This window comes from Gopherus evgoodei, chromosome 3, assembly GCF_007399415.2.
Source record: "Gopherus evgoodei ecotype Sinaloan lineage chromosome 3, rGopEvg1_v1.p, whole genome shotgun sequence".
Taxonomy (NCBI): Eukaryota; Metazoa; Chordata; order Testudines; family Testudinidae; genus Gopherus; species Gopherus evgoodei.
Window position 1 is genome coordinate 145,654,265 of NC_044324.1, and position 25,103 is coordinate 145,679,367.

Below are 25,103 nucleotides of genomic sequence, written 5' to 3' on the forward strand. Positions count from 1 at the left end.
AGGAATTCCAGTGCCTGGTACACTCTGGTCCCCCTAAAAACCTTCTCTGGGGACCCCAAGACCCAAATTCCTTGAGTCTTACAACAAAGAGGAATAAACCATTTCCCCTCCTTCTCCTTTCTTCCTCCCAGATCTTTCCTGCCCTGGGTACACTAGGAGATCACCGTGATTCAAACTCCTTGAATCACAACACAGAGAAATCAGGTTTTTTCCCCCTCCCCTTCTCTCTCCCTCCCTGGGCTATCCTGGAGAGAGAGACAGATTCAAGCTCCGTGAATCTAAACAAAGGGATTCCCCCTTTCCCCCCTCCCTTCTCTCTCCCTGTGTCCCACCACTTTCCCGGTAAGTACAGACTCGATTCCCTTGAGCCTCAACAAGGGGGAAAAAAATCAAAGAGGTCTTAAAAAGCAAAACTTTTAATAAAAAGAAAGGGGAAAAAAAGTAAAAGTTGTCTCTGTAATTTATATGGTAAAAGTTACAGGGTCTTTTAGCTTAAGACACTAGAGAGAAGCCTCCCCCTAGCAAAATACAATTTAAAATACTTCCAGCAAAATACACATTTGTGAATACAGAAAACAATCAAAAGACTATAACCGCCTTTCTACTTAATGCTCACTATTCTGAATATATAAGAGACTGTAGCAGGGAGATTGGCAAGAAACCTGGTTGCACGTCTAGTCCCTTTCAGGACCCAGAGAGAACAAAGCAAAACCCCAAAACACAAACAAAGGCTTCCCTCCATCGAGATTTGAAAGTATCTTGTTTCCTGATTGGTCCTCTGGTCAGATGTGTTTGGTTCCCTGTTTGTTAACCCTTTACATGTAAAAGAGACATTAACCCTTAACTGTCTGTTTATGACAGTTACATACCCCCCCAAAAGTCCTTAATGTTGACAAATTTAGGCTTATAAGATTTGTCAGTTGCTGTCAGTTTTATGTAAGCTGCAGACTTGCAATCTGCCCTTCATCCACCATGGTCAACTATAAACTATTTTACCAATTTAATTACAGCAATGTCTAAATATAACTTACTATAACTGATAGCAATATGTAGTGTAGCATTGTTTTTAGATAGCACCATGAGATGTTTAACGTGAATCAGCTGATATGACTAAGCAAGATGCTTCTTATTCTATATGTTATGGAAGCAGTCCACCTTTTCCCACATCCCGCAGTACTTAAACTATTATAATCTGCCCTTTTATGTCAAAACTCATTGGGGACATTGTTACTGATCAACTTTTGTTTTTATTGAACCAATTGTTCTTATAGTGGTGGGTGGTAATTGTTAGAAATACAGGCATGGAATTATTGTACCGATGTTTGACTTTGTCTGTTTGATCTTATGGAATTTCCTTCCTCAATATTTAAACCTTTTTTTTTTTTTTTTTTTACAGGTAAACAAGTGAGAACCAAACTGTCACAGGCCTTTAATCACTGGCTGAATGTTCCAGAAGATAAAAAACAGGTACCAGTCACTTTCTCTTTATTGCTTTAAAAAAAGGAGGTATTTTTAAAACTGAGGTACAGATGACGGATTCCCTTAGTTTAGATAGCATGGAATGCTGATGAATCCCGAACTCTTCTATTTATTTTTTGCTGAAGGTGGCTTGGCTTGTTGGAAAGCAGTTTCCTATACCTTGCAGCCTTGTGAATTTAATGTTCATAAAAAGGAAAACATCTGCTTATTAGCACTACTCAAAATGTTACTTTTTTATGTGCAATGTGTTTCTCCAAAATGTGTGTTTAACCTGTTTAAGCTTAAAGGTTGTAATTGAACAGCTATCACTCTCCTCCTCTCGATCCCTTAACACGGCACTTTCAGGGACCTGTCTGAGGCCAGGTCCACACTACAGCGTTAAATCGATTTAAACAGCGTTAAATCGATTTAACGCTGTAACTGTCCACACTACAAGGCACTTAAAATCGATTTTAAGGGGTCTTAAAATCGATTTCTGTACTCCAGCTAAACGAAAGGAGTAACCCTAAAATCGATATTACTAAATCGATTTAGGGTTAGTGTGGACGGATATCGAAGTTATTGGTCCTATTCTTTTACTGAGCTACCCAGAGTGCACCACTCCGGAAATCGATGGTACCCTGGGACCATGGACGCACACCACCGAAGTAATGTGCCCTAGTGTGGACGCGTAAAATCGATTTTATAAAACCTGTTTTATAAAATCGATTTTACTAATATCGATTTAAAGCTGTAGTGTGGACGTAGGCTGAGAAACTAGCCAATTGCTCTGCAAATCATACATTAAGCACAGTGAGTTGGGAAAGGGCCATTTATCACTTGATATTTCCCATGTCAAAATCACAAGCCAACGGCTGAATGAAGTTTCAATAACTAATCAGTTGTGTGCCAGTTTTAAGCAAAGCATCTAGATGATCATGTTGCCTCTCAGTGCAGAAATGGATGATCACCAGCACACCCTAGTCAGAAGCACTGAACCAGGGATCAGGTTCTTCTACCTAATATTCAGTTCCTGGCAGGTGTCACTTCACTACATGTCAGGAACCCTCAGTGTTTGGCTGTGTGCCCCCGCCATGTGGCTCTGTCAAGTCAAACATTCTCTTCAGAAATCTAGTCTGCAGTGCATTTTTTCTTAATTAACTATAGCTAAGGTGTAAAAGCTTCTTCTCACCAAATACGTGATGAGATCAGTTCTCCAACTCTTATTTCTGACAGTCTTATCCAGCCAGACCATACATTGATTGCATTAGTGGCCACACTCCTGTACTTCAATGTTGAAGATCTTGTTAGGACAGTCAAGCGATTAAAAAAAATTTAATCGCACTGTTAAGCAATAATAGAATACCATTTATTTAAATATTTTGGATGTTTTCTGCCATTTTAAATATACTGATTTCGATTCCAACACAGAATACAAAGTGTACAGTGCTCACTTTATATTTTTATTGCAAATATTTGCACTGTAATACTATTTATTTTATTTTTCAGTTCACCTACAAGTATTCAAAAATAAAACAATGTGAAACATAAATTCACTCAGTCCTACTTCTTGTTCAGCCAATTGCTCAAATAAACAAGTTTGTGTACATTTACAGGAGATAACGCTGCCCGCTTTTTCTTTAGAGTCACCTGAAAGTGAGAACAGGCATTCACCGGTCACTGTTGTAGCCAGGATCGCAAAATATTTGTGTCCCATGTGGTAAAGATTCATATGTCCCTTCATGCTTTGACCACTATTCTGAGGACATGCATCCATGCTGATGACTGTTTCTGCTCAATAACAATCCAAAATAGTGCGGACCGAAGCATGTTAATTTTCATCATCTGAGTCAGGTGCCTCTGGCAGAAGATTGATTTTCTTTTTTGGTGGTTCAGGTTCTGTAGTTCTCCTCATCAGAGTGTGTTTGTTTTTATAAGACTTTTGAAAGCAAGCTCTACACCTCATCCCTCTCAGATTTTGGAAGGCACTTCAGATTCTTAAACCTTGGGTCAAGTGTTGTAGCTATCTTTAGAAATCTCTCATTGGTACTTCTATTGCATTTTGTCAAATTTGCAGTGAAAGCTTTCTTAAAAAGAACATGTTCTGGGTCATCATCAGACTGCTATAACACACAATATATGGCAGAATGCAGGTAAAATAGAGTGGGTGACCTACAATTCTCCCCCAAGGAGTACAGTCACAAATTTAATTAACACTTTTTTTTTTTAAACATGCATCAGTATGGAAGCATGTCCTCTAGAATGGTGGCTGAAGCACGAAAGGGCATATGAATGTTTTTAGCATATCTGGCATGTAAATACTGTACCTTGCAATGCTGGCTACAAAAGTGCCATGCAAACACTTGTTCTCACTTTCAGGTGATATTGTAAAAGAGAAGGGGTTAACATTATCTCCCGTAAACAAACTTGTTTGTCTTTTGCAATTGGCTGAACAAGAAGTAGTACTGAGTGGACTTGTAGGCTCTAAAGTTTTATATTGTTTTGTTTTTGAGTGCAATTATGTAACCAAAAAAGCCTACATTTATAAATTGCATTTTCACAATAAAGAAATTGCACTTCAGTACTTGCATGAGGTGAATTGAAAAATACTATTTCTTTTATCATTTTTACTGTGCAAATATTTGTAATAAAAAATAATATAAAGTGAGCACTGTATGCTTCATATTATATGTTGTAATAGAAATCAATATATTTGGAAAATGTAGAAAAACATCCAAAATATTTAATGAATTTCTATTGGTATTCTATTTAGCAGTGTGATTTAAAATGATTTATCTCAATTTTTTTTATTGCAGTTAATTTTTTTTTAATCACGAGTTAACTGCAATTAATCAATAGTCCTAGTTCCTATGCAGTGTGTGGATAAAGAAGTCTGTTTCTGGTTGTTCTGAGGATAGCATTTTAGGGACAGAGTAAAGTTTGGTTGGGTGACCTGAACTATGTATTTGCCTACCTTCAGAGACAGCACATCTGAAGTGTAATCTTTATTTTGTGATTTCCATTTTCTTGTGATTATATAAAAGCATGGCGGTATTCTTGTTTTCTGGAACAATATTTGTTTCCATTAAAAGTTAACAAAGGCTATCAACATCATTGGATTTTAAATGTTTAACTTAATCAGTGATTGTTCCTGTTGGCCCCTCAAGCAGTTCAGGGATTCCAGTGAAGTACTGAAGCAATGCAAGAATAGGCCACATTCCTTCTGAGACAACCTCTCTCTTCCGTGTGGCTTCCTTTTCCTATTTCCCAGTACTACTTGTGCCTAGGTGGCTTCATCACATTCGTTCACTCCAGATCCACATACACTTTATCTAGTTCCCTGTCAGCTACTCTTCTTCACCCTTCATGAGCATCTACCCATGGGCCATCCATGTTTTGAAAAGTACATTAAAATGTATAACTTTAAAATATGTGTAGTATACTTTTTGTGCATATAGACATACATACTTTTTATTATTGTAATAACATCCTGAAATGTTATCACAAAACCTGCAGATACCATCTTAAAATTTAGGAAAGGCTCCTTAGTAGAATGTCAAGTATCAGAGGGTGGCCGTGTTAGTCTGGATCTGTAAAAGCAGCAAAGAATCCTGTGGCACCTTATAGACTAACAGACGTTTTGGAGCATGAGCTTTCGTGGGTGAATACCCACTTCCTCAGATGCATGTCTGATGCATGTCAGATGCATGTCTTAGTAGAATGTGGTTCCCAGAAACTTCAAATAAGTGAGATCTAGCCAAAAACTTAATGAACAACAATGTATGAGTGAAATAAAACTACAACACAAACTTCTGAGTGACTTTAGACTCTCTGGAACGTTTGGGACATAGTGGGATGATACAGTACACGAAATATCAGGGAATTGGGTTTTTGTTTTTGTTTTTTTTTCTCTAAGGGGTAGGTTTGAAAATCATACTTAGAATGGAAAGCTGGCTTAAGCCTTAACTATGGAGCAGCTGCCGCCTCTCTGTAATTCCTTGTGACTTTAACTGCATGAAGTCTTGTAATATGGGGCAGTCTGCAGCATTCAGCTCTTTCTATTAAGCATTTCTTTCTTTGGCTTCGGTAAGGGATCCTACGAGGCTAACTTCTCAAATCACTGCAGTCTTCAATCTCCTGACTGTTTACCTCTCCCCTAACTTAGCTATCACTTTTAAGCCACTGACAATCAAATTACATGTCTTCTGACACTTTTTATGTTCTTCACTGGCACCACACTGGCTGTCTTGACCAAATACATTTGTGGATTGATTTAATTTCTTTACCAGGCAGCTAAATGTCAGAATCACTTCTGAGCAAAAGAAGCACCATCAAACAACTGTTCCCTTACTTAAAGTTTTGACAGAAAATGTCATCCTTGTTCATGAATGCTGCATCTTGCAACTCCAAGTCTACATATCACCCACCACCATTGCACCATTGTTTGTGAACACTGCTACACTAGCTCCACCAGTCTGGATGGATGAACATTTCTATTAATCTCTTCTAGACTATTGCCATTTCTCTCCTCTAGGGCTTTCCCAAGTCCTAGTAGTCTGATTTCAGAATATATAAAATTATGTTCTTTCTCTCTAGTACAAAGAAATATTTCCACACTACCCAATCCTGTCAATTCCACTGTCTCCTTATTTATGTCAGGATCCAGTTGAAAGCTGCTGCTTTCTATTTTTTTTTTAAACACCTTCCATGGTGTTCATAGTCAGTTCAACTCCAGAAGAAATCATCAGATCATATAGCCTGAGGCCTGGTCTACACTACGCTTTTAAACCGAATTTAGCAGCATTAAACCGAATTAACCCTGCACTCGTCCACACAACGAAGCCCTTTATATCGATATAAAGAGCTCTTTAAACCAATTTCTGTACTCTTCCCCGACGAGGGGAGTAGCACTGAAATTGGTATTGCCATGTCGGATTAGGATTAGTGTGGCCGCAATTCAACGGTATTGGCCTCTGGGTGGTATCCCACAGTGCACCATTGTGACCGCTCTGGAAAGCAATCTGAACTCAGATGCTCTGGCCAGGTTGACAGGAAAAGCCCTGCAAACTTTTGAATTTCATTCCCTGTTTGCCCAGCGTGGAGATCTGATCAGCACGGGTGGCAATGCACTCCCAAATCCAAAAAGAGCTCCAGCATGGACCGTACGTGAGATACTGGATCTGATCACTGTATGGGGAGACAAATCTGTTCTATCAGAGCTCCATTACAGAAGACGAAATGACAAAGCATTTGAAAAAATCTCCAGGCTATGATAGACGGAGGCCACAGCAGGGACTCAGCACAGTGCTGCATGACAAGTGTAACGGAAAGCCAAAGAATCAAATGGACACTTATGGAGGGAGGGGGGGTGGGACTCAGGACTCCAGCTATCCTATAGTCTCCGCAGTCTTCGAAAAGCATTTGCATTCTTGGCTGAGCTCCCAATGCCTGAAGGGTCAAAAACATTGTCCGGGGTGGTTCAGGGTATATCTTGTCAATTTACCCCCCCCTCACCCCGCCCCATGAAAGAAAAGGGGGAAAAAATAGTTTCTCGCCTTTTTTCAGTGTCACCATATGTCTATTGCATGCTGCTGGTAGACGCGGTGCTGAACAGCAGCATCCCCTCCCCTTCCTTTCCTGATGGCAGACGGTGCAAAATGGTGGGAAACTGTCCTCATCATCCTGTGAGTGCTCCTGGCTGGCCTCGGTAAAAATGAGAGTGACTCCTGGTCATTCCCGGCAGATGGTACAAAAGGCTTGGTAACCGTCCTCATCATAGCAGCTGGAGGCTGAGCTCCATCAGCCCCCTCCCCCCCCTTCATGTCTAAAGAAAAGATTCTGTACGCCCTGGACTATCATAGCAGCAGGAGGCTACGCTCCTCTCTCTCCCACCCTTTAATGTCCTGCCTGGACTATCATAGCAGCTGGATGCTGCCTCCTGCTCATTTTATCTTGCTAACAAGTCAGTGTTTCTTATTCCTGCATTCTTTATTACTTCATCACACACATGGGGGGACACTGCCACGGTAGCCCAGGAGGGTTGGGGGAGGAGGAAAGCAACGGGTGGGGTTGTTGCAGGGGCACCCCCTAGAATAGCATGCAGCTCATCATTTCTGCCGGATCTCTGGGGCTCTGACATGGAGTGGCTGTGCTTTCTGGTTCTCTCGTACACTTGCCCCATATTCTAGGCAGCACTGACTCTATTTTTAGAAAAAACATAAAGAAGGGAATTACCCTGGGAGTCATTCCTATTTTTGTCCATGCGCCTCCAGGTGACCTCAGTGAGGCCAGCCAGGAGCACCCATGACAGCAGCAGACTGTACAAAAGGATTGATAACCGTCATCACCAATTTCCAATTGCAAACGGTGCAAAATGACTGATTAACCATCATGTCATCGCCAATTTACAATGGCAGACGGTGCAGTAGGGATGGTAACCATCTCTGCTACTTTACAAAGGCAAATGAATGCTGCTGTGTAGCACTGCAGTACCGCCTCTGTCAGCAGCATCCAGTACACATACGGTGACAGTGACAAAAGGCAAAACAGGCTCCATGTTGCCATGCTATGGCGTCTGCCAGGTCAATCCAGGGGAAAAAGGGCGCAAAACGATTGTGTGCTGTTGCTTTCACGGAGGAAGGACTGAGTAACGACATTTACCCAGAATCACCCACGACACTGTTTTTGCGCCATAATGCATTGGGATCTCAACCCAGAATTCCAATGGGCGGGGGAGGACTGAGGAATTATGGGATAGCTACAGGATAACTCCCACAGTGCAATGCTCTGGAAATCGACGCTAGCCTCGGTACATGGACACACTCGGCGAATTAATGTGCTTAGTGTGGCCGCGTTGCACTTGACTTTATACAATCCGTTTAAAAAAAAACGGTTTCTGTAAAATGGGAATAATCCCATAGTGTAGACATACCCTGAGTTCTGTATTTATAGGCCACTAACACCATCCAGACATCCACACACCTAAATTCAACAATTGAAATTAGACCAAAGTGTTACAACCCTCAGGAGACTGTTACTGTGCTCACAGGAAGAGGATAGGAGAGACTGAGATGTACCAATACCTAAGGCACATACAATGGCAGGGTATTAAGTGAAAGATACCCAGATGATCCTCGCAAATTACCTATCCCCCAAGCTGTAGAGACTAAAAAAAAACCCCAAGGTCATTGCCAGTCTGACCTGGGGGACAATTTCTTCCCAACCCCGCGTATGGCGATCAGATTCTGAGTATGTGAGCAAGAATATGAGAGAAAATTTGCAATACCATCTCAGAGAACTGGTCCACCTTGCTCTGTGTCCTGTCTCCATCTGTAGCCATCTGATGCTTGAGAGGAAGATGATCCAAAAATGAATTTTGGGAGGGAAGAGAATGTCCCTTCCTGACCCTATGCAAGTGATCAGCTTAAGCCCTGAAGCATGAGCTTTAGGAACATAAGACCCTAAACTGGAAGGGGACCCCAAGATGGCTGAGCCCTGCCCCCTTTTTCCTTCCCCTCCTCGCCCCAAACATCCCTGTCATACAATCCCACTCCTGGAGCTTGACAAGCTCTTTCTTAAAGCTAATTAGGATATTTGCCCCCCACATTCCTATTGCAAGGCCATTCCAGAAACTTAACTCTTCTGATGGTTAAAAACCTTATCATTTCCAGCCTAAATTTATTAATGGTCAGTTTATATCCAATTGTCCTTGTGGCACTATAGTTCTTTAGCTTAAATAGCTCTTCACCTTCCCTGGTTTTAACCTCCTGATGTATTTTATAAAAAGCAATTCATATCCCTTCTCGGCCTTCATTTTGCGAAGCTAACCTCTTAGTCTCCTCTCATAAAATAGTTGTTCCAGCTTATCTCACAGGCTATGCCCTCATCTAATGTACTCTGATTTCATACAATATCAATGCTAGCATGTGTCTTTTCTCTACAGTTTCTGCCATTTTATACTAGCTTTCCCACTGACTGACTGTTCATCTGCTTCCATCTTGGAACCACACTTCTCCCTTGCCTGGCTAAAGAGGAGACAGCACCAGTTGTACTGAGGGGTGAATTATCGTTCTGAAGGGAGATTACTAGTAGGAGTTCCTCAGGGATTGGTTCCAAGACCAATCTTGTTCAATATTTTTCTGAATGACCTTGGCACAAAAGGTAGGAGTGTACTAATGAAATTTGCTGATACAAAGTTGGGAGGCCTCATCAGTATGAAGGAGGATCAGTATGTTATACAGGAAAATCTGGATGACCTTGAAGATTGAAGTGACAGAAATGGGATGAAATTCAATAGTACAAAAATGTAGGTCATGAATTTAAGGTCTAATTTCTGCCACACTGGAGGCACATCAGTTGAAAACAACAGTGGAAGACAGACCTGGGGGTGTTGGTCGATCTCAGAATGACAGTGAGCTACCAGTGTGATGTGGCTGCAAACATAATTTTCATGCAGAAGCCCAATAATGGAGCTCTAGGGAGCCCCTCTCAACAGAGGGAGGAGGTGGACCAACTAAAAATACGCAGAATACTAGTTAATGCAGTGCAAATGCAAAATAATCCACAAATTTAGAACTTATTTTACAATGTAAGACTTTTTTCTCTTCTTGTATTATTAGGTTATTATTGAAGTGACAGAGATGTTGCACAATGCCAGCTTACTCATAGATGACATTGAAGATAACTCAAAGCTACGACGGGGCTTTCCAGTGGCTCATAGCATCTATGGAATTCCATCTGTAATAAATTCTGCTAATTATGTGTATTTCCTTGGTCTACAGAAGGTTTTAACACTTGATCACCCAGAAGCTGTGAAAGTGTTCACTCGTCAGCTGCTGGAACTGCATCAGGGCCAAGGTTTGGATATTTACTGGAGAGATACATACACCTGTCCTACAGAAGCAGAGTATAAAGCCATGGTACTGCAAAAGACAGGTGGTCTCTTTGGATTAGCTGTGGGCCTCATGCAGTTGTTCTCCAATTATAAAAGAGACTTAAAACCACTCCTTAATACACTTGGGCTCTTCTTCCAAATACGAGATGACTATGCTAATTTACACTCCAAAGAATATAGTGAGAACAAGAGTTTTTGTGAAGATTTAACTGAGGGCAAGTTCTCATTCCCAACTATACATGCTATTTGGTCCAGACCTGAAAGCACTCAGGTGCAGAATATTTTGCGTCAAAGGACAGAAAATGTAGATATAAAAAAATACTGTGTACATTACCTTGAGAATGTAGGTTCCTTTGAGTACACTCGGCAGACGCTGCAAAAGCTTGAATCTGAAGCATATAAACAGATTGAGGCACTTGGGGGAAACCCTGAACTTGTAGCACTAGTTGAACACTTAAGCAAAATGTTCAAAGAAAATGAAAATTAACTAATTGATTTGACTTGTGGTTTGGGGAGGGAAACTTTAAAACCAGCATGTATTAACTAGACTAGCTTACTAAATCGATGGAAAGAAAAGTGTAGAAATGATGCTTATTTAAAATTACTTGTAGAAACTGCTGTATTAAATATTGTGTAAGTAGTAATTGAAGGGTATTTGTATGTCCCACATTATCTCTGCAGCTTTAATTACAACTGCTTACAAAATATTGGATAGAGAAATAAACTTGCATAGATCTGTTAAGGTAAAATTGTTAATTTTAGTTTTTCATGTGAATCTTTCAGTTGTAATCTCCACTGCACAGTCAGTGGTGTTTATTTTAGCTATAGAGTTTGTGTCCTCTAAGAACATTGCAGGTTTTAATCTGATTAAGATAAGTTCGACTAAGTTTCCTTATTAAATTGAATTTGCTCTGTTTAGGAGCTTTTTGTGTATTTTTAAACACAGAGATTTAGGTAACATTTTTTGCAATATATTCCCTGTCCTTTTTAAAGTTAACAAAAATAGGTTTTATTAAAGTGGACTGGAAGGAGAAGGAAGGCTCCACAATGGTCAATAACTTTTTCTGTACAACAAACCAATCTAGATGTGTCGCCGCAGAGCCAGATGTGGGGAATAGTGGTATAATAGGCAAATGAGTGTTGCCAAATGGATTTGAAATTGAGTTATTTTTACTATGAATCATTCAGAGCATTAGCTTGGCCAACAAGAGCACAGGCGTTGTCCATTCAAGTGGCACTAACACTCTGGTCTGATATACCACCATAGTCCCAATTTCTTGATAGTCTCCTTTTTAGGTAATTTAGTTAAGAGATTGCATCACAAGTACAAAGGAAGTAAATACTCCACTGATTCTTAAGTATTAGAGCAGACTAGTTTGGTTATATCAAATCAGAAGATATGTCAAACCTGCACCAATAGCCAAAGGCTTGTATTGGATGTTAAAGCTGGCATGCAAGTTTAAAAAAACATTTCATTGGTGACAGTTTCCAAAAAAAAAAAAAAAAATTAACTGCAAATAGTAACATAGCAAATAGTCACCTAGTGTCTTTAGTTACCTCTGTGCTTCAGATATATTGCCAAAAATTCTCCCTGTGATTTAATGTCTTAAACTTTAAATGTAATTGAGAAAATATGTATGCACGCAATCCAATAGTTCTAATTTCAATGTCTGGGTGGCACTAGGGCCACGTCTGCACTACAAACATATGTCAAAGTTATGTTGGCATACTGCCACCACAGTTAGTACATCGCTTGTGCACATGCATACTTGGCTCCTTGTGTTGGTGGTGTGCATACTCACAGTGGGGCTTGTATTGATAGAATGCAATGTAGCTATCCCACTGTGCAGTCCAGCACAATGTCTTTTGGGAAGTTTTGGCAATGAATGAAGGGGCTAAAATAAGTCATGCAGGGGTGACTAGGAGCATGGGGTCAACTTCCCAGTTTGCTATTGACTCACTGTCCACCATCTGTCAGTAGTATGGAGCCTACATGGCTCCGCTCTGTTGTCATGAGCATTGCAAGTCCAGGATATGCAATCCTGGAATATTTGCAGAGCAACAAGAAGAACTAAATGAGTAGGGAACATAACTATTCCTTGGAGGACAGATTGCTGTGGGACACTGAGAACTAGTTCAAAGTTATTAGCATTCATGGAGCAGCTGCAGATGGTGGAACGCTGCTTCTGGGCCCAAGAAACAAGCACTAACTTGTGGGATCATAAGATTTGGGATGATTAGCAGTGGCTGCAGAACTTTCAGATGTGCAAGACCACATTTCTGGATCTGTGCACTGAGCTGCACTGATGGTGGAGAAGCAAGTGGCAATTGCACTGTGAAACTTGTGATGCCAAATTGATTCCTGACTGACCACTAGCAATTTGGAGTGAGGAAATCCACCATAGTGGCCCTTAATTGCTGCCTCCTATGCAGGACTGTGACTCTAGGCAGTGTGCAGGACATGATGGATGGATTTTCAGCAGTGGAGTTCCCAAACTGCAGTGGAGTAATAACGTGCATATCCCTATTTTGACATTAGAGCACCTTGCCACTGTACATCAACAGAGCTACTTTTCTATGGTTATGCAAACATTGGTCAATCACTGGAAATGCTTCATTGACATCAGTGTGGGCTGGTCAGGGAAGGTGCATGACACTCATTTAAGAACACAGGGTTCAGAAAGCTACAAGAAAACACTTTTCTGACCAACAAATTACCACAGGGAACATTCAAATGCTAATACTGATCATGGGTGACCCTGCCTACCCCAGGCTCATGTACCCATGCACCTGCCACCTCAACAGCACCAAGGAACAGTTCAACTGTTGGCTCAGCACATGCAGAATGACAGGTGAATGTGCTTTTGGCCATTTGAAGGGTTGCTGACATTGTTTACTTGCAAGATGGGACCTTGGTGAGAAAAATATCCCAATGATTACAGCTATCTGCTTTGTCCTGCATGCTATATGTGAAGTGATGGGGAAAAGTTTCTGCCGGAGTGAAGGGCAAAGGTGGAGTGACTGTCTGCTGAATTTGAACAGCCAGATACCAGGGTCCTTAAAAGAGCTCAACTTAGAGGTATATGTCTCAGAGCCTTTGAAAGACCATTTTAACAACGAGCCAGCATTTTTGTAGTGTTCTCTACCTGGCCATGTTTTTGGGTGGCCTGTAGGAGTTATGTAGTGACTGCTGTCTGTGAGTGCCCTAATAATTTGTTTGTAATGATCCTACAAGTTGTGTGACACTATGCAATAACAGCTAATTATGTTCAGCACTGCTGATCTCTTGGCAGAATATGTGTGAATTAATAAAGATGAATTATATTCCAAATAATAGAGCTGTATTATGTACAAAATCAGTGCAAGAAATGGACAATTTTAAAACAAATACATTACAAAATGTAACAAAACTTAATACATAAGAATAGAACTTATGAAAGGGAAATGATATTCATGTCTGTTTTCATTTACACATACACACACTGCCATATGAAGCCCACAGTTCATGTGAAGCTGTGATTGTCTTTAATGGCCCCCAGGGAGCAGTGACAGGGATAGTGCAGTGATTTCTGATGCCATGTGAAATGGTGGGGTGGGGAGAGCAGGAAATGGGGTGGTCCTGATTGAGTTCTCAGTGGGCTGCAGAGGGACACAAGCCTAGGATTGTTGGACCTGCAAATCCGCCAGAGTTTACAGCATCTGTGTTTGCTGCCTGAAAAGTCCCATTATGTCCTGGTGCATTTCCTTCCTCCTTCTGCTGGGTCTCCCAGGCCTTTCTCCTGTCCACTCTTTCCTTCTGCTCAGTATTCATCATCCAGGCCCTGTGCTCATTGTCCAATGCAGCATGGGCATGCAGATCTCTTTGAACAGGTAATCCCAAGTCCCCTTTTCTCCTTACTGGATCAGGCGTCCCAGAGGTGTAGAGGGGGAGACCCTGGAGGCTGCAGTGACAGCAGCTGAAGACAAAACACGGAGATACAATTGTTTCTATAGTGAATACACTGACAAACTTTCAAGATGCTGAGGTTGCTCCCTTTGTTCCCCTAAAGTTTTAAGACTACATTCTCACATCTGCTTGGAATTGCCTGTGTACTGGGCCAGTCACAGCATGAGCCTGGGTGAGTATGGCCCACCAGGAAATTGCTGGGTTCCATGATTCTAGTAGTAGTTGGCACTGAATACTGGTGCTATTTACCACAGGCAGTGGTGATTTTAGCTGATATAGCACTCCTGAAGATAACACAGGCAGAGTGAGCACAGCTGCTGCTGGCATCCCGAAGCCACCTGGGTCCATATGCCATATGTGTACTGCAATGGTGCCTGCTGAAGTTGCTGGTGAGTGGCTGGGAAAGTGTCCTACCATGGAGGAAGAAATATGGCATTCTTCTCAAACCTTTGGCTGAGGATTACAGAGTACCTCTGTGAATGTTTCATCAAGATCTTTCAGGAGGATTGAAGGGACACCTGTGTATGTACAAAATGAGCTAGCGGACCACCACAGCAGGTCATTTCAAGTCCACAAGTGGTCTCTTTTGCCTGGACATTGCATTTTCAATCTTCCAGAGGTGGAGCTTTCCCCAGTTAGACCTATTTGCCATGCGACACAACAGGAAGTGCCAGTAGTTCTACTTCTTCCAGAATCACAGCCTAGGTTTCAGAGTGGACACATTCCTCATTCCATGGGAAAGCGATTTCCTTTCCGCCCATACTACTCATTCAGAAGGTATTCCTCAAGATCTGGAGGGAATGAGCTTAGGTCATATTGACGGCACCAGCCTGGCCCCATCAGCACTGGTACACCTCTCTCCTAGACATGTCCGTGGAAGCCTCGGTCACCCTTCCGCTCTTCCCGGACCTTCTGATGCAAGGTCCCTGTCGTCTTCAACATCCGAACCTTGTGTTGCATCTCCTCACAGTGTGGAAGCTCCATGGTTGAACCCAATGGAGCTTTCCTGTTCAGAACAGGTTCAACTAAGTCTCCTTGGCAGCAGGAAACCCTCTACTAGAGCCACCTACCTTGCCAAGTGGAAGAGATTTTCAGTCTAGTCGGCGCAGCACTATTCATGCCCAACACTAGCCTCAGTGCTGCTCATTCTGGATTACCTCTTCCATTTGAAGTAGCAGGGGCTTTTGTCCTCAATAAGAGTGCACTTAGCCGCCATATTGGCCTTCCATCCGGTGCAAAGGGGGCACTCAGTGTTTGCTAATCCTATGGTCAGCCAATTTTTAGAAGGGCTTGACAAGCTGTGCCCCCACATCCATCAGGCGGTCCCTACCTGGGACCTCAACCTGGTCCAAGGTTGAGGTGGTCATAGGACCACCCTTTGAACCGTTGGCTACATGCTCCTTGCTGTACCTCTTATAAGGTGGCATTCCTGGTAGCGATAACCTCTGCCAGGAGGGTATCTGAGCTCAAGGCCCTAACATCAGAGCCTCCTTACACCGTGTTCTAGAAGGACAAGATACAGCTCAGGCCTCACTCTGCTTTCCTCCTAAAGGCTGAATCACAGTTTCACATCAACCAGGACATCTTTCTTCTAGTAGTCTACTGTAGCAGATGGCTGACTCACCAGTGGTGCCTCCTGCTGGTCATCTCGGAATTAGCACTCTGCCCTGGAGCATCCTCTATGGGCCGGTGTCTTGTTCTCTGTTACCTACCCCTCTGCAGTCCCTTTTATCTTCACCACGTATAGGCCCCACATCCCTCCTGGACCATGGTGCCCCTTACCTTGGGGGTACTGCCTCTCACCCAGGGAACCCCACTCCCCTGAGTCCACCTCACATCAGTGATCCACTGCCAGTCCTTATCTAGCCCCTTTACTCAGAGGCAAACTGCAGTCTGCAATGGCCACTCATCATTGGCTAGGGGGTTGGACCTGCTGCCTTTCCCTGCAGTCCCAGTACCTACTTAGACCTTCCTGTCAGGCCTCAGCCTGGGAGGTTGCCAGGCTTGAGCTCCCCAACTCAGCCTGACTCTTCCCTAGCACTGCTCTATTGAAGATATCCTGTGCTCTCAGGCAGCCTAGTCCTTCCCACCTCAAGCCTGGAATGAGACTGCCTGCCACCTAGCTCACAGCCCTTTTTTATACCAGCCCTACTGGGCCCAGATTGGCTGCTACCTGCACTGCCCTGAGTGGCTCCTCAGGGCAGCCCTTTCACAGAGCTTGTTTTAACCCCTTTCTAACTGGAGCGGGGTGATCATCCCACTACGCTACCCCAAGTTGCACTCCACCAGCAAGGAGCATAGACTTCACTCTCTGGATGTCCGCAGGGCACTAGCCTTTTACATTGAGAGAATGTAGCCATTCAGAAAATCGGTCCAGTCATTTGTGGCAGTGGCAGACAGACTGAAAGCTCTGCATGTGTCATCACAACTCATTTCATCATGGGTCACGTCCTGCACTGGTGACTGCTACAACCTGTGGGGGTTCCTGCACCCTCAATCACTGCACACTCTACCAGGGTGCAGGCTTCATCAACAGCGTTCCTGGCGCAGGTTCTCACTCAGGAAATCTGCAGAGCGGTGACGTGGTCCTCCATGCACACCTTTCACCATGCACTATGCAATTACCCAACAGGCCAGAAACAATGCAGTCTTTGGACGGGTAGTACTCCAATCAGTGGAAGACTCCAACCCCACCTCTTAAACTTAGGCCTGTGCATCACCTGATTGGAATTGACATGAACAAGCACTTGAGTAACCATTTTTCTTCTTCTCGTAACTATTCTTCGAGATGTGGTGTTCATGTCCATTTCAATACCCACCCTCTTACCCCTCTTTCAGAGAAGCTAACTAGAAGGATCTGAGGGGGTGGTGGGTCAGCAGGGCTCTGTATTGAGCATCATGAAGGCATGACTCCTGGGGGTGCTCAGGCTGACCAGACAGGAGGCTGCTATGGGAAAAATCTTCTGGCTACTGTGCACGTGCACACACCTGATTGGAACGGACATGAACGCATCTCGAAGAACAACAGTTACAAGAAGGTGAGTAGCTGTTTTTCAGCTGTGTTGAGCAGCAGCTCTCTTACTACAGTTAAGATGAGAAACCACCCAATAAATTCTGCCCTAGGGAAAAATAAAATGAGTTAATGTTTTATATTTATATATCATTACTGTCAGGTACAATAGTCACCTTCCAGAAACTTCTAGATTCTAAAACCAAGCCCCCAAAAACTTAACTCCACATACTTTCTCCTCTTCCTTATCTAATGACAGCTGGATTTACGGACTAGGCATGATCTCAACCACCACCCATTTTCTTTCTCATTCTCCTCCAGGCATTTTAGACATTTTCCGAACTTTCCGTTTCCTAACGGCTAGAGCAACAGCCTCAGTGCTGCTGTCGTTCCTTCCCTTTTTGCTTTGATTCTACAGATTGAAATAGAACCTAATGTTTCCAATATTTTTTTTAAAAACTCGTCTCTTGAATGTGTTTTGCACATAAGTGGCAGAAATGTAAAGAATGAGGGAATAGACTGCAGTATTTTCTCCAAAAATCTTTTCACTCTAATTTACCTTTGCGTAATATGCTTAAATGCTTTGCTGAATGAGGACCTGAATGATGTGCTAAACATTTCTTCTCTCATTTCCACACTAAACCTTGGCTCCACCCCCACCTCCTCTCAAGGGTTAACCTAGCCAATGAATTTCCTGCTTTCTTATGGCCTGTAAAGCTCCAGCAGCAGGCTTTCCCAAAAGGGCAACTCAACATCCTGTGGTATTATATGTTACTTTATTTTCACTGTAATGTAAAATACTAAATGTGGCATTTAGAAATGCACTTGCCATTAGAGAACTTCACTCTTTGTCAACCTTTACATTGTTGGATCAGTTCTAATTACTGTACACGTAGCAAATGTGAACTCCTATCAAACGTAATAGCTGTGCATGGGGCTCAGTAGATGCTACATCTTTATTCTAGCCTTCATTGCTCTGTCTTCTCAAGGTTATAGACAAATTCATTGTTAAGGAGCTATCTCTGCATTTTTAAAAAAAAAAACCTGTTTGAAAGCAGTAGCACATAAGTGTTCTGCCTGGAACAGTGGAAGCTTTTGCTGGATGAGGATTTAAATGGAACTCTTGTAACTAGGCTTTGAGGATTTACTGTTTCAGGAAAGGGATATTGATTTTTTTTTCTTTCTTTTTCCTGTACTAAGCTACCCAGAGGTGAAGAACACCTTCCTGCTGAAAGATTGGTCTGATATATCTTCATTATCTGCAGCTCTCTCCTTATTTGAAGCCAAGTGGAGCATTCATCTAGCATAGTGTTTCAATGTTAGCTCCTTCCTCTGGAAGAGCCAAAATGAAACAAATCACAGTAACTTAAACTGTTTTAATTGAAAGGGAGAGATAACTTTAAAGACAGGCACATCCTACCGCTTGGAAAGACTACATGGTGTGTGTGTTATGCAGAACTCCTCCCTTTGTTTAGAAAATTGTGTTGGAAGACCATAGGTATTACACTTAAATTACCTAATTCATAAATTATCAGCTACGATTACGCGTAACTGTGATACACCTAGCTTTTCCTGGTCTTGATTAAAACTAGGGCAAAAATCAGTGACGGCTGAGGATATTTACATAACTATATTGTGTTTTCATCTAACAATCTCTCAATTTTTGGCTGCCAGAAAAAACAATCTGTTCCATGCTGTCTGGATGATTTGTATAAGATGTTCACTTTCCTTACAACCAATTAATGGAAATCAAATTTGAAATTTGCTTCAATCAGTTTTGTGCTTGACCAAAAGAAGAATGGGTGGAAGATGAGAAAATCTGACAAAGGTATTGCTAATTCAGCCATACCTTGGAGTTCCTCATTTAAATGGATAAGTGGCAGCAATATGCCTGATTAAAAAAAGTATTGCATGAGAATTGACTGAAAATTACATTTTTAGGAGTAGTCTGATATACGTAACTACAGTAGATTTCACTTAAGAGAATCCTGATATTCACAACTTCCATTTAAGGTTAACATGTTGCTGGGAACCAATCCCGTATCATTAACCGTCGCTGTAACAGGATTTGGATATTGGCAAGGGCTGCTGCTTATCAACCTTTTTTGAAAGAAAGGTGCCACCTGCAGGCAAGTTTGGGAGGCTGCAGTTAGGGAAGGATGTGTGAGAATGCCCTTCTTGGCTGCCATCATGGCAAACTTGACTGCAGTCGATACTCAGCCTGCCCCAGACCTTCCTTCTGGGGCTGCCACCTGGCAAAATCTCTCTGCACGCAAGGACCACGCAGCCTGCCAGCAGTTATCTCTCACACTCATGTCTTTACCAGACACCAACATACCTCCTGTCCCAAACTTCCCTGGACTCATGTGGTCTGATATGTCCCGCTCTCTCCTGCAACATTCGAGGAATATTAAGATCTGTCTGTTCATTTAAGGAGATGCACACACTTGTTTGCCTCATTAAGTGTCTGTGAATGCAGAAAGTTTGCAGAATAGAAGCAGACTTTGCAAGTCCCCAGAATACCCTGCTACAGCTCCCTTTGTTGGAATAAATTGTTATTTATGCAGGAGTTACCACAACACTAATTTAAGTATAAATTCCTTATTAAATCCAAAAGCAAATGGTATTATACAATTGCTCTAAACACGCCTAAAAAGCCTAAATAATAAGCAATTTACTACATCCAAACAGTAACAAACATGTATAAGCATTTGATCAAGATATTTACAAACAGGCTAAATCCAGGGAGGCTTAGATCCCTGTAGTAGGCTCAGCCTGGTCAGGTAGGTATTAGTGATGACCCCTTTAAGACGTTTACCTTTTATACCCTTCAACAAACATTGCCAATGATTGGACTTCAGCTAAAAAACCAATGTGAGACCGTTCACCCTTATTTCCAGTCTTAATCCAGATATAATTTACACCCTCCTTTCTCCCCGAGGAGTTTCCTCCCTCTTCCCTCCTTCCTGCTGACCAAACAGTTTGTAATTTGCATCTCGTTCACATAGGCCCTAGTTTTGAGATAACACTGGTATGGGGTGGGAAAGGCCATGTTGGCTCATTTTAAGACAGATCTTTTTCTTATATAAAACCATCTGCAGTCACCCTTATCAGTCAGAGACTTTTTTATTAGAAACTTTTCACATATCGGTTATTCTTTAACCAGACATCCTCCTATTTCATTCCTTCTCGCTTATACTCATCACTTTCAAGGCCTTCCTTCTACTTGCTAGTCAAGGGCCTTTCTTTAACAACACACATTATTTCTTAACCAACTTTAAACTAATTCAAATTCTTACTTTTATATGTATCCTACACCCCATACCAAACTTCAAGCTCCAGGAACCTCCCCATCCTTGCTGCACCCGTCTTGCCCAGACTTTGTCCAAAGACACTAAATCTCTGGAAGTACCACTCAATTTTTAGCCACACTGACCTACGGATTTTCCCCAGTTTGTTCCCATATTTGCAGCACTACTTACTTCTCCCTCCCAAGCCTTCCCCTGCCATATCTTCCCTTGAGTATCCAGCTCAGTACTACAGCACAGGACAGAGGCACTTATCTGATTTCAGTGCACATCTGAGTTCTTTTCTTCCATGTTGACTCTTGCGTCTCTTCTTACCTGTTTTTTTTTTTCTATTTTCTCTTACACACCTCTCCTTCCTTCTTCCCTCTCACCTTCTTCCTTGTGTGCATGAGTCTCTGCATTCCATCACATGCTCCTGCTACATCTAACTGCCTGGTCCAGGCTTTGTTTCCTAGCCAGGCACTATGCTCACCTCACTGCTGAGTTCACAGAGCTGGACTTTGTATTGGCAGAACAACATGGCCATGCAGGGTTGAGATGAGATGATGAGATTGAATCCCTCCATTAGGTGAAAAACCCAATGCAAACTGAATTATGTTGTCATGACCAGCACCTTCATAATACTTATTCTGTCTGTATAACAACTCTCTAAATTATTCCCTTCCAAGTTGCCCAGCACATCTTGCCCTTCTGTGTGTCCTCCTATTAGATAAGCTTTTTTTTTTTTCATTGAGTCTTGTACAGGGTCAACCACACTGGCACAGTTAAATAAATAGTGATTCAGTACAGATTGGAAAATGCCCTAAATGTACTGTTTACAAAGCACAACAGCACAATCATGATAGCTATAGATTTATTTTCTGCATTCTCAGCTTCAGATACTGTGGGTAGTATATGTAGCAATATCAATATCTAACTGTGTATGCCTAATTCCTGTGTTACAAATTTTCTGGTTGACTAATTTTGCTTTTCAAGTTTTTAGGGGGATGGAGGAGTTCCAAACAGAGAGACACTTCTGTTATACACACTGATTTGTCATTCTATTTCTTTGAGGATTTTCTCTCATTTACATCAGGAATCAGTTTTTTCTCAGAACTGCTAGGGGTGAAAGTTTCTCAGAACTGCTAGGGATTTGATTCTCAAACATATACAGGAGATGAGAACAGTTAAACGATGTGACCTAGCTGTCTGTTTATAATATATTAATCACCCTGGTATCTAAATGCTATGTACATCAATTTAAAAAGCATAATTATTTTTAAGAGGAATGTACAATTTAATTTTATTTGCTTCACTTGACATGAGGTCATGTACCTGAAAAATAACTGTTTGTAACTGATTTATGTGCTTTTGTGAGTGTCGTGTTTGATTTATCCCAAAATTACTGACTGAATCTGAACCAATGTTTTTTTTAAATTTTTTTGTCTGAGACAACACAAGAGAAGAGAAAAACGAGTGGCAAGAAGGAAAAATAAGTGCTTCTCAGTTGTGATGTGGACTTTTCCTTTAGTCAATTTAATCCATCTGATCAACTGATTTTGACTGTAGCAACTAACATGTGCTTTTGACTTTGCAGAAGTGATGGGAGAGGCCCCAACACAGTACAGCTAAAATATCTGCTTGCCTCATTGCTATTGAAATTAGTACAGTATCCATGTTTCTGAAATACTGGTGCCTTTTCTAAATTTCACTGCATGCCTCTTGCAACAGTGTATTAGGCTGTTTTGTGGTTCCTCCCTCTTGTAATGGCAAAAAAAATACACTGCTCATAATAGAAAAAGCAGTATGGAAACACTGGCAGCAGCATTGTTATTTTTAGAAGTGTTTCAATATTCAAAATGCCTTTCCCTAAAAAGCTATTATACATTACAATGAAATGTATGCAGTGAAATGTTTGTATCGCCATATATTGTTTTAGACCTTGTTCTATCTCGGGTTGGCAGCCTTTCAAAAGTGGTGTGCCGAGTCTTCATTTATTCACTTTAAATTAAGGTTTTGCCAATAATAAATTTTAACCTTTTTAGAAGGTCTTTTTCTGTAAGTCTATAATATAACTAAACTATAGTTGTAAAGTAAATAAATATGTAAAGTAAATAAGATTTTTAAAATGTTTAAGACGCTTAATTTAAAATTAAATTAGAATACAGAGCCCCCTGGACTGGTGGCCAGGACCCGGGCAGTGTGAGTGCCACGGAAAAGATCAGCTCGCGTGCCGCCTTCAGCATCCATGCCATAGGTTGCCTACCGCTGTTCTATCTTGTATTGACTGAAGGATAACAAGGCTACATTAGAAGCATGGTAATATGAGATCAGGTTAGCTAGTACTTAGGCCAGAGTCTGAGGCACATGGCTGATTACACAGAGCCACTTGCTGACAATGTAACACGTCTAGACTAGACACAATAAATCGACCCCTTGCTGGATTGATTGCTGCCTGCCGATCCTGCAGGTAGTATAGACATACCTTAAATAAAAGACTTTCATTTTAACAACATCCCTTGTTTTCTCTCTCTTTGGAAAAGGAGTTCTTAGAAGGATGACCTTCTCCCTCCCCACCCCTGGCATTTGACAGTCTTTTAGACGGTATTAAAGATAAGCATTGTTATTGGAGAAAAGAAAAGAAGTCACATGGGCTGGAGCTGTTGTTGTTGTGTTAAATTGTTTCCTGGAAGACAAACTCTCACACACAAAAGGGAAGAGAAAAGAACAGCAAAGACAGAAAAATGTAGTTTCTGTCTCTAGTGTTGACTCATTTGCCACCACCCTGGTAGACAAACACAGGCAGAACACATGGTTTTTGTCACATTCTGGGGTGCAGTCCAGACCAGTGAGGAGTTGTCACCACTTACCCTGCAACCTTGGGTGCCTCACAAAGCTTTGCTGTTGTGAGCAGCTCAGGTTTGGGGGCTACAAACAGCATCCAGGTCACACTCTGAGTAGAGCTACAGCCTTGGTCCAGCAGCCTGTCAGCAACACACCAGCCATATTCTGGCTTATAGTAGCCTTGGTTACTTCATGCAGGATGATCACAACACCTTCCCAGTCCCAAATTTCCCCCCAACCATGTGTTCTGCACTAGCCTGCCCTCTTCTGGGCAATTTAGATATTAAAGGTTTATTGCCCCTGTAAGGGGCAAATATGCAACAGTTTGCTACTTGGAGTTACCCAAACAGTTCAGTTTAAATACAGCACTGGATTAGTTTGGTTAAACAATTTTTTTAAACTATAAAAAGGAGTACAAGTATGAGGAGTTAAAGTCAGAAATGGTTACAAGATAAAAAAACACTTCTAGTAATGAAACTTAACAAGCTAGACTTGGTTCAAGACAAAATCTTTACCATATGTTCCCAGCAACACTGCTTACCAAGTTCTCAGGCCAGAACCCCTCCCAAAGTCCAAAGGCTGGTTCCTTTGTCCTCTTAAGTGAGGGAGGGAGAGAGGATACTCCGGGGTGTTTTTGCCCCTCACTTTTATAGCCCAGTCTCCCTTTGAAATGCATTTTCCGGAGGGCTAGTTACCCCAAGATAAAGTTCCTTCCAGCTAGGAGGCAAAGATATGGAGTCTCATGCTGAAAAAAGTTTAATGTTGTGTGTTAAAATACAGATTGATCTGTTCCTGCCCCCTACCCTTGCCAAATAGTGCCACTTGACAAGTGATTGCCAATCAATTTTGATGACACCTGGCTCGAGGCATCAGCTTGTCCTTTGTCTTTAAGGAACAACTTTACACCTTCTGTCTGGTAAACACACTTCATCATGATTTCAGCTTATCTTCATAACTTTACCTATAATGTTGCTACACACATTTCACCAAGATATTGACCAGTAAATTATTAGTTTTCAAATGGTACGTCAAGAGGCATATTTTGTACAAAGATGATTACAATAGTGTCAAAGGTGTGAATATAGAGTGCATTCAGTCAGTCTTAAGTGTGCTGAGAAGCCTGACAAACTTGTACTAGCATTGGGCTGTTTAAGGTGTTGCATTTAGTTGCCTCTTTCTGATCCACAGGCTCACAACAGTGTTGCAATTATAGTCTTGGCTGGCCCAAGCCACACTCTTGTTAAAGGAAACAAAAGGCGAGAGATGGGAAACGAAGAATAATGTGGGGAAGGAAAAGGACATCGGAGGAGGTGGGGAGTGACAAAGTCTCACATCTCAAGTGGTAGTTGGGATTTATTTAGAACTAGTGGAGATGCTGAGATCACCTGAGTCCATCTCTCTGTCCTGATTTGGTCAGGACATCTCTCAGGATCAGGACAAGAAAGGCCAAAGATTGGCATAGTAGATGCCAAGTCCCAGGAAATGACAAAGTTGCAGTCATATGGTGAAGCTGTTATACCAATTATATTAGACCAGTAAAAAAAAACCAGCAGGATCTTTTTAAAGGGGATAAGACAAAGATGCCACATTTATTATGCTAACAATTGATGACTAATAACTAATATCTTAATTCTTATACACACACATTATACGCACACACACATT

General features: G+C 41.8%; 1 protein-coding gene across 6 annotated transcripts in view; it reads left to right on the forward strand.

Annotated features, from left to right (window-relative positions):
• The window catches only part of GGPS1 (geranylgeranyl diphosphate synthase 1), a 57,628-nt gene extending 45,751 nt beyond the window's left edge, over positions 1-11,877 (forward strand). For 5 of the 6 annotated variants that reach the window (XM_030556924.1, XM_030556923.1, XM_030556925.1 and 2 more), the window contains 2 exons: positions 1,397-1,467; positions 10,077-11,877. In XM_030556924.1, the coding sequence (XP_030412784.1) occupies positions 1,397-1,467; positions 10,077-10,838 (833 nt within the window). In that variant the 3' untranslated portion in view covers positions 10,839-11,877. Of the gene's footprint in view, positions 1-1,396; positions 1,468-9,400; positions 9,619-10,076 lie in introns of all 6 variants that reach the window. The other variant, XM_030556927.1, reaches the window with a different exon arrangement.
• The last annotated feature ends 13,226 nt before the right edge of the window (positions 11,878-25,103 follow it).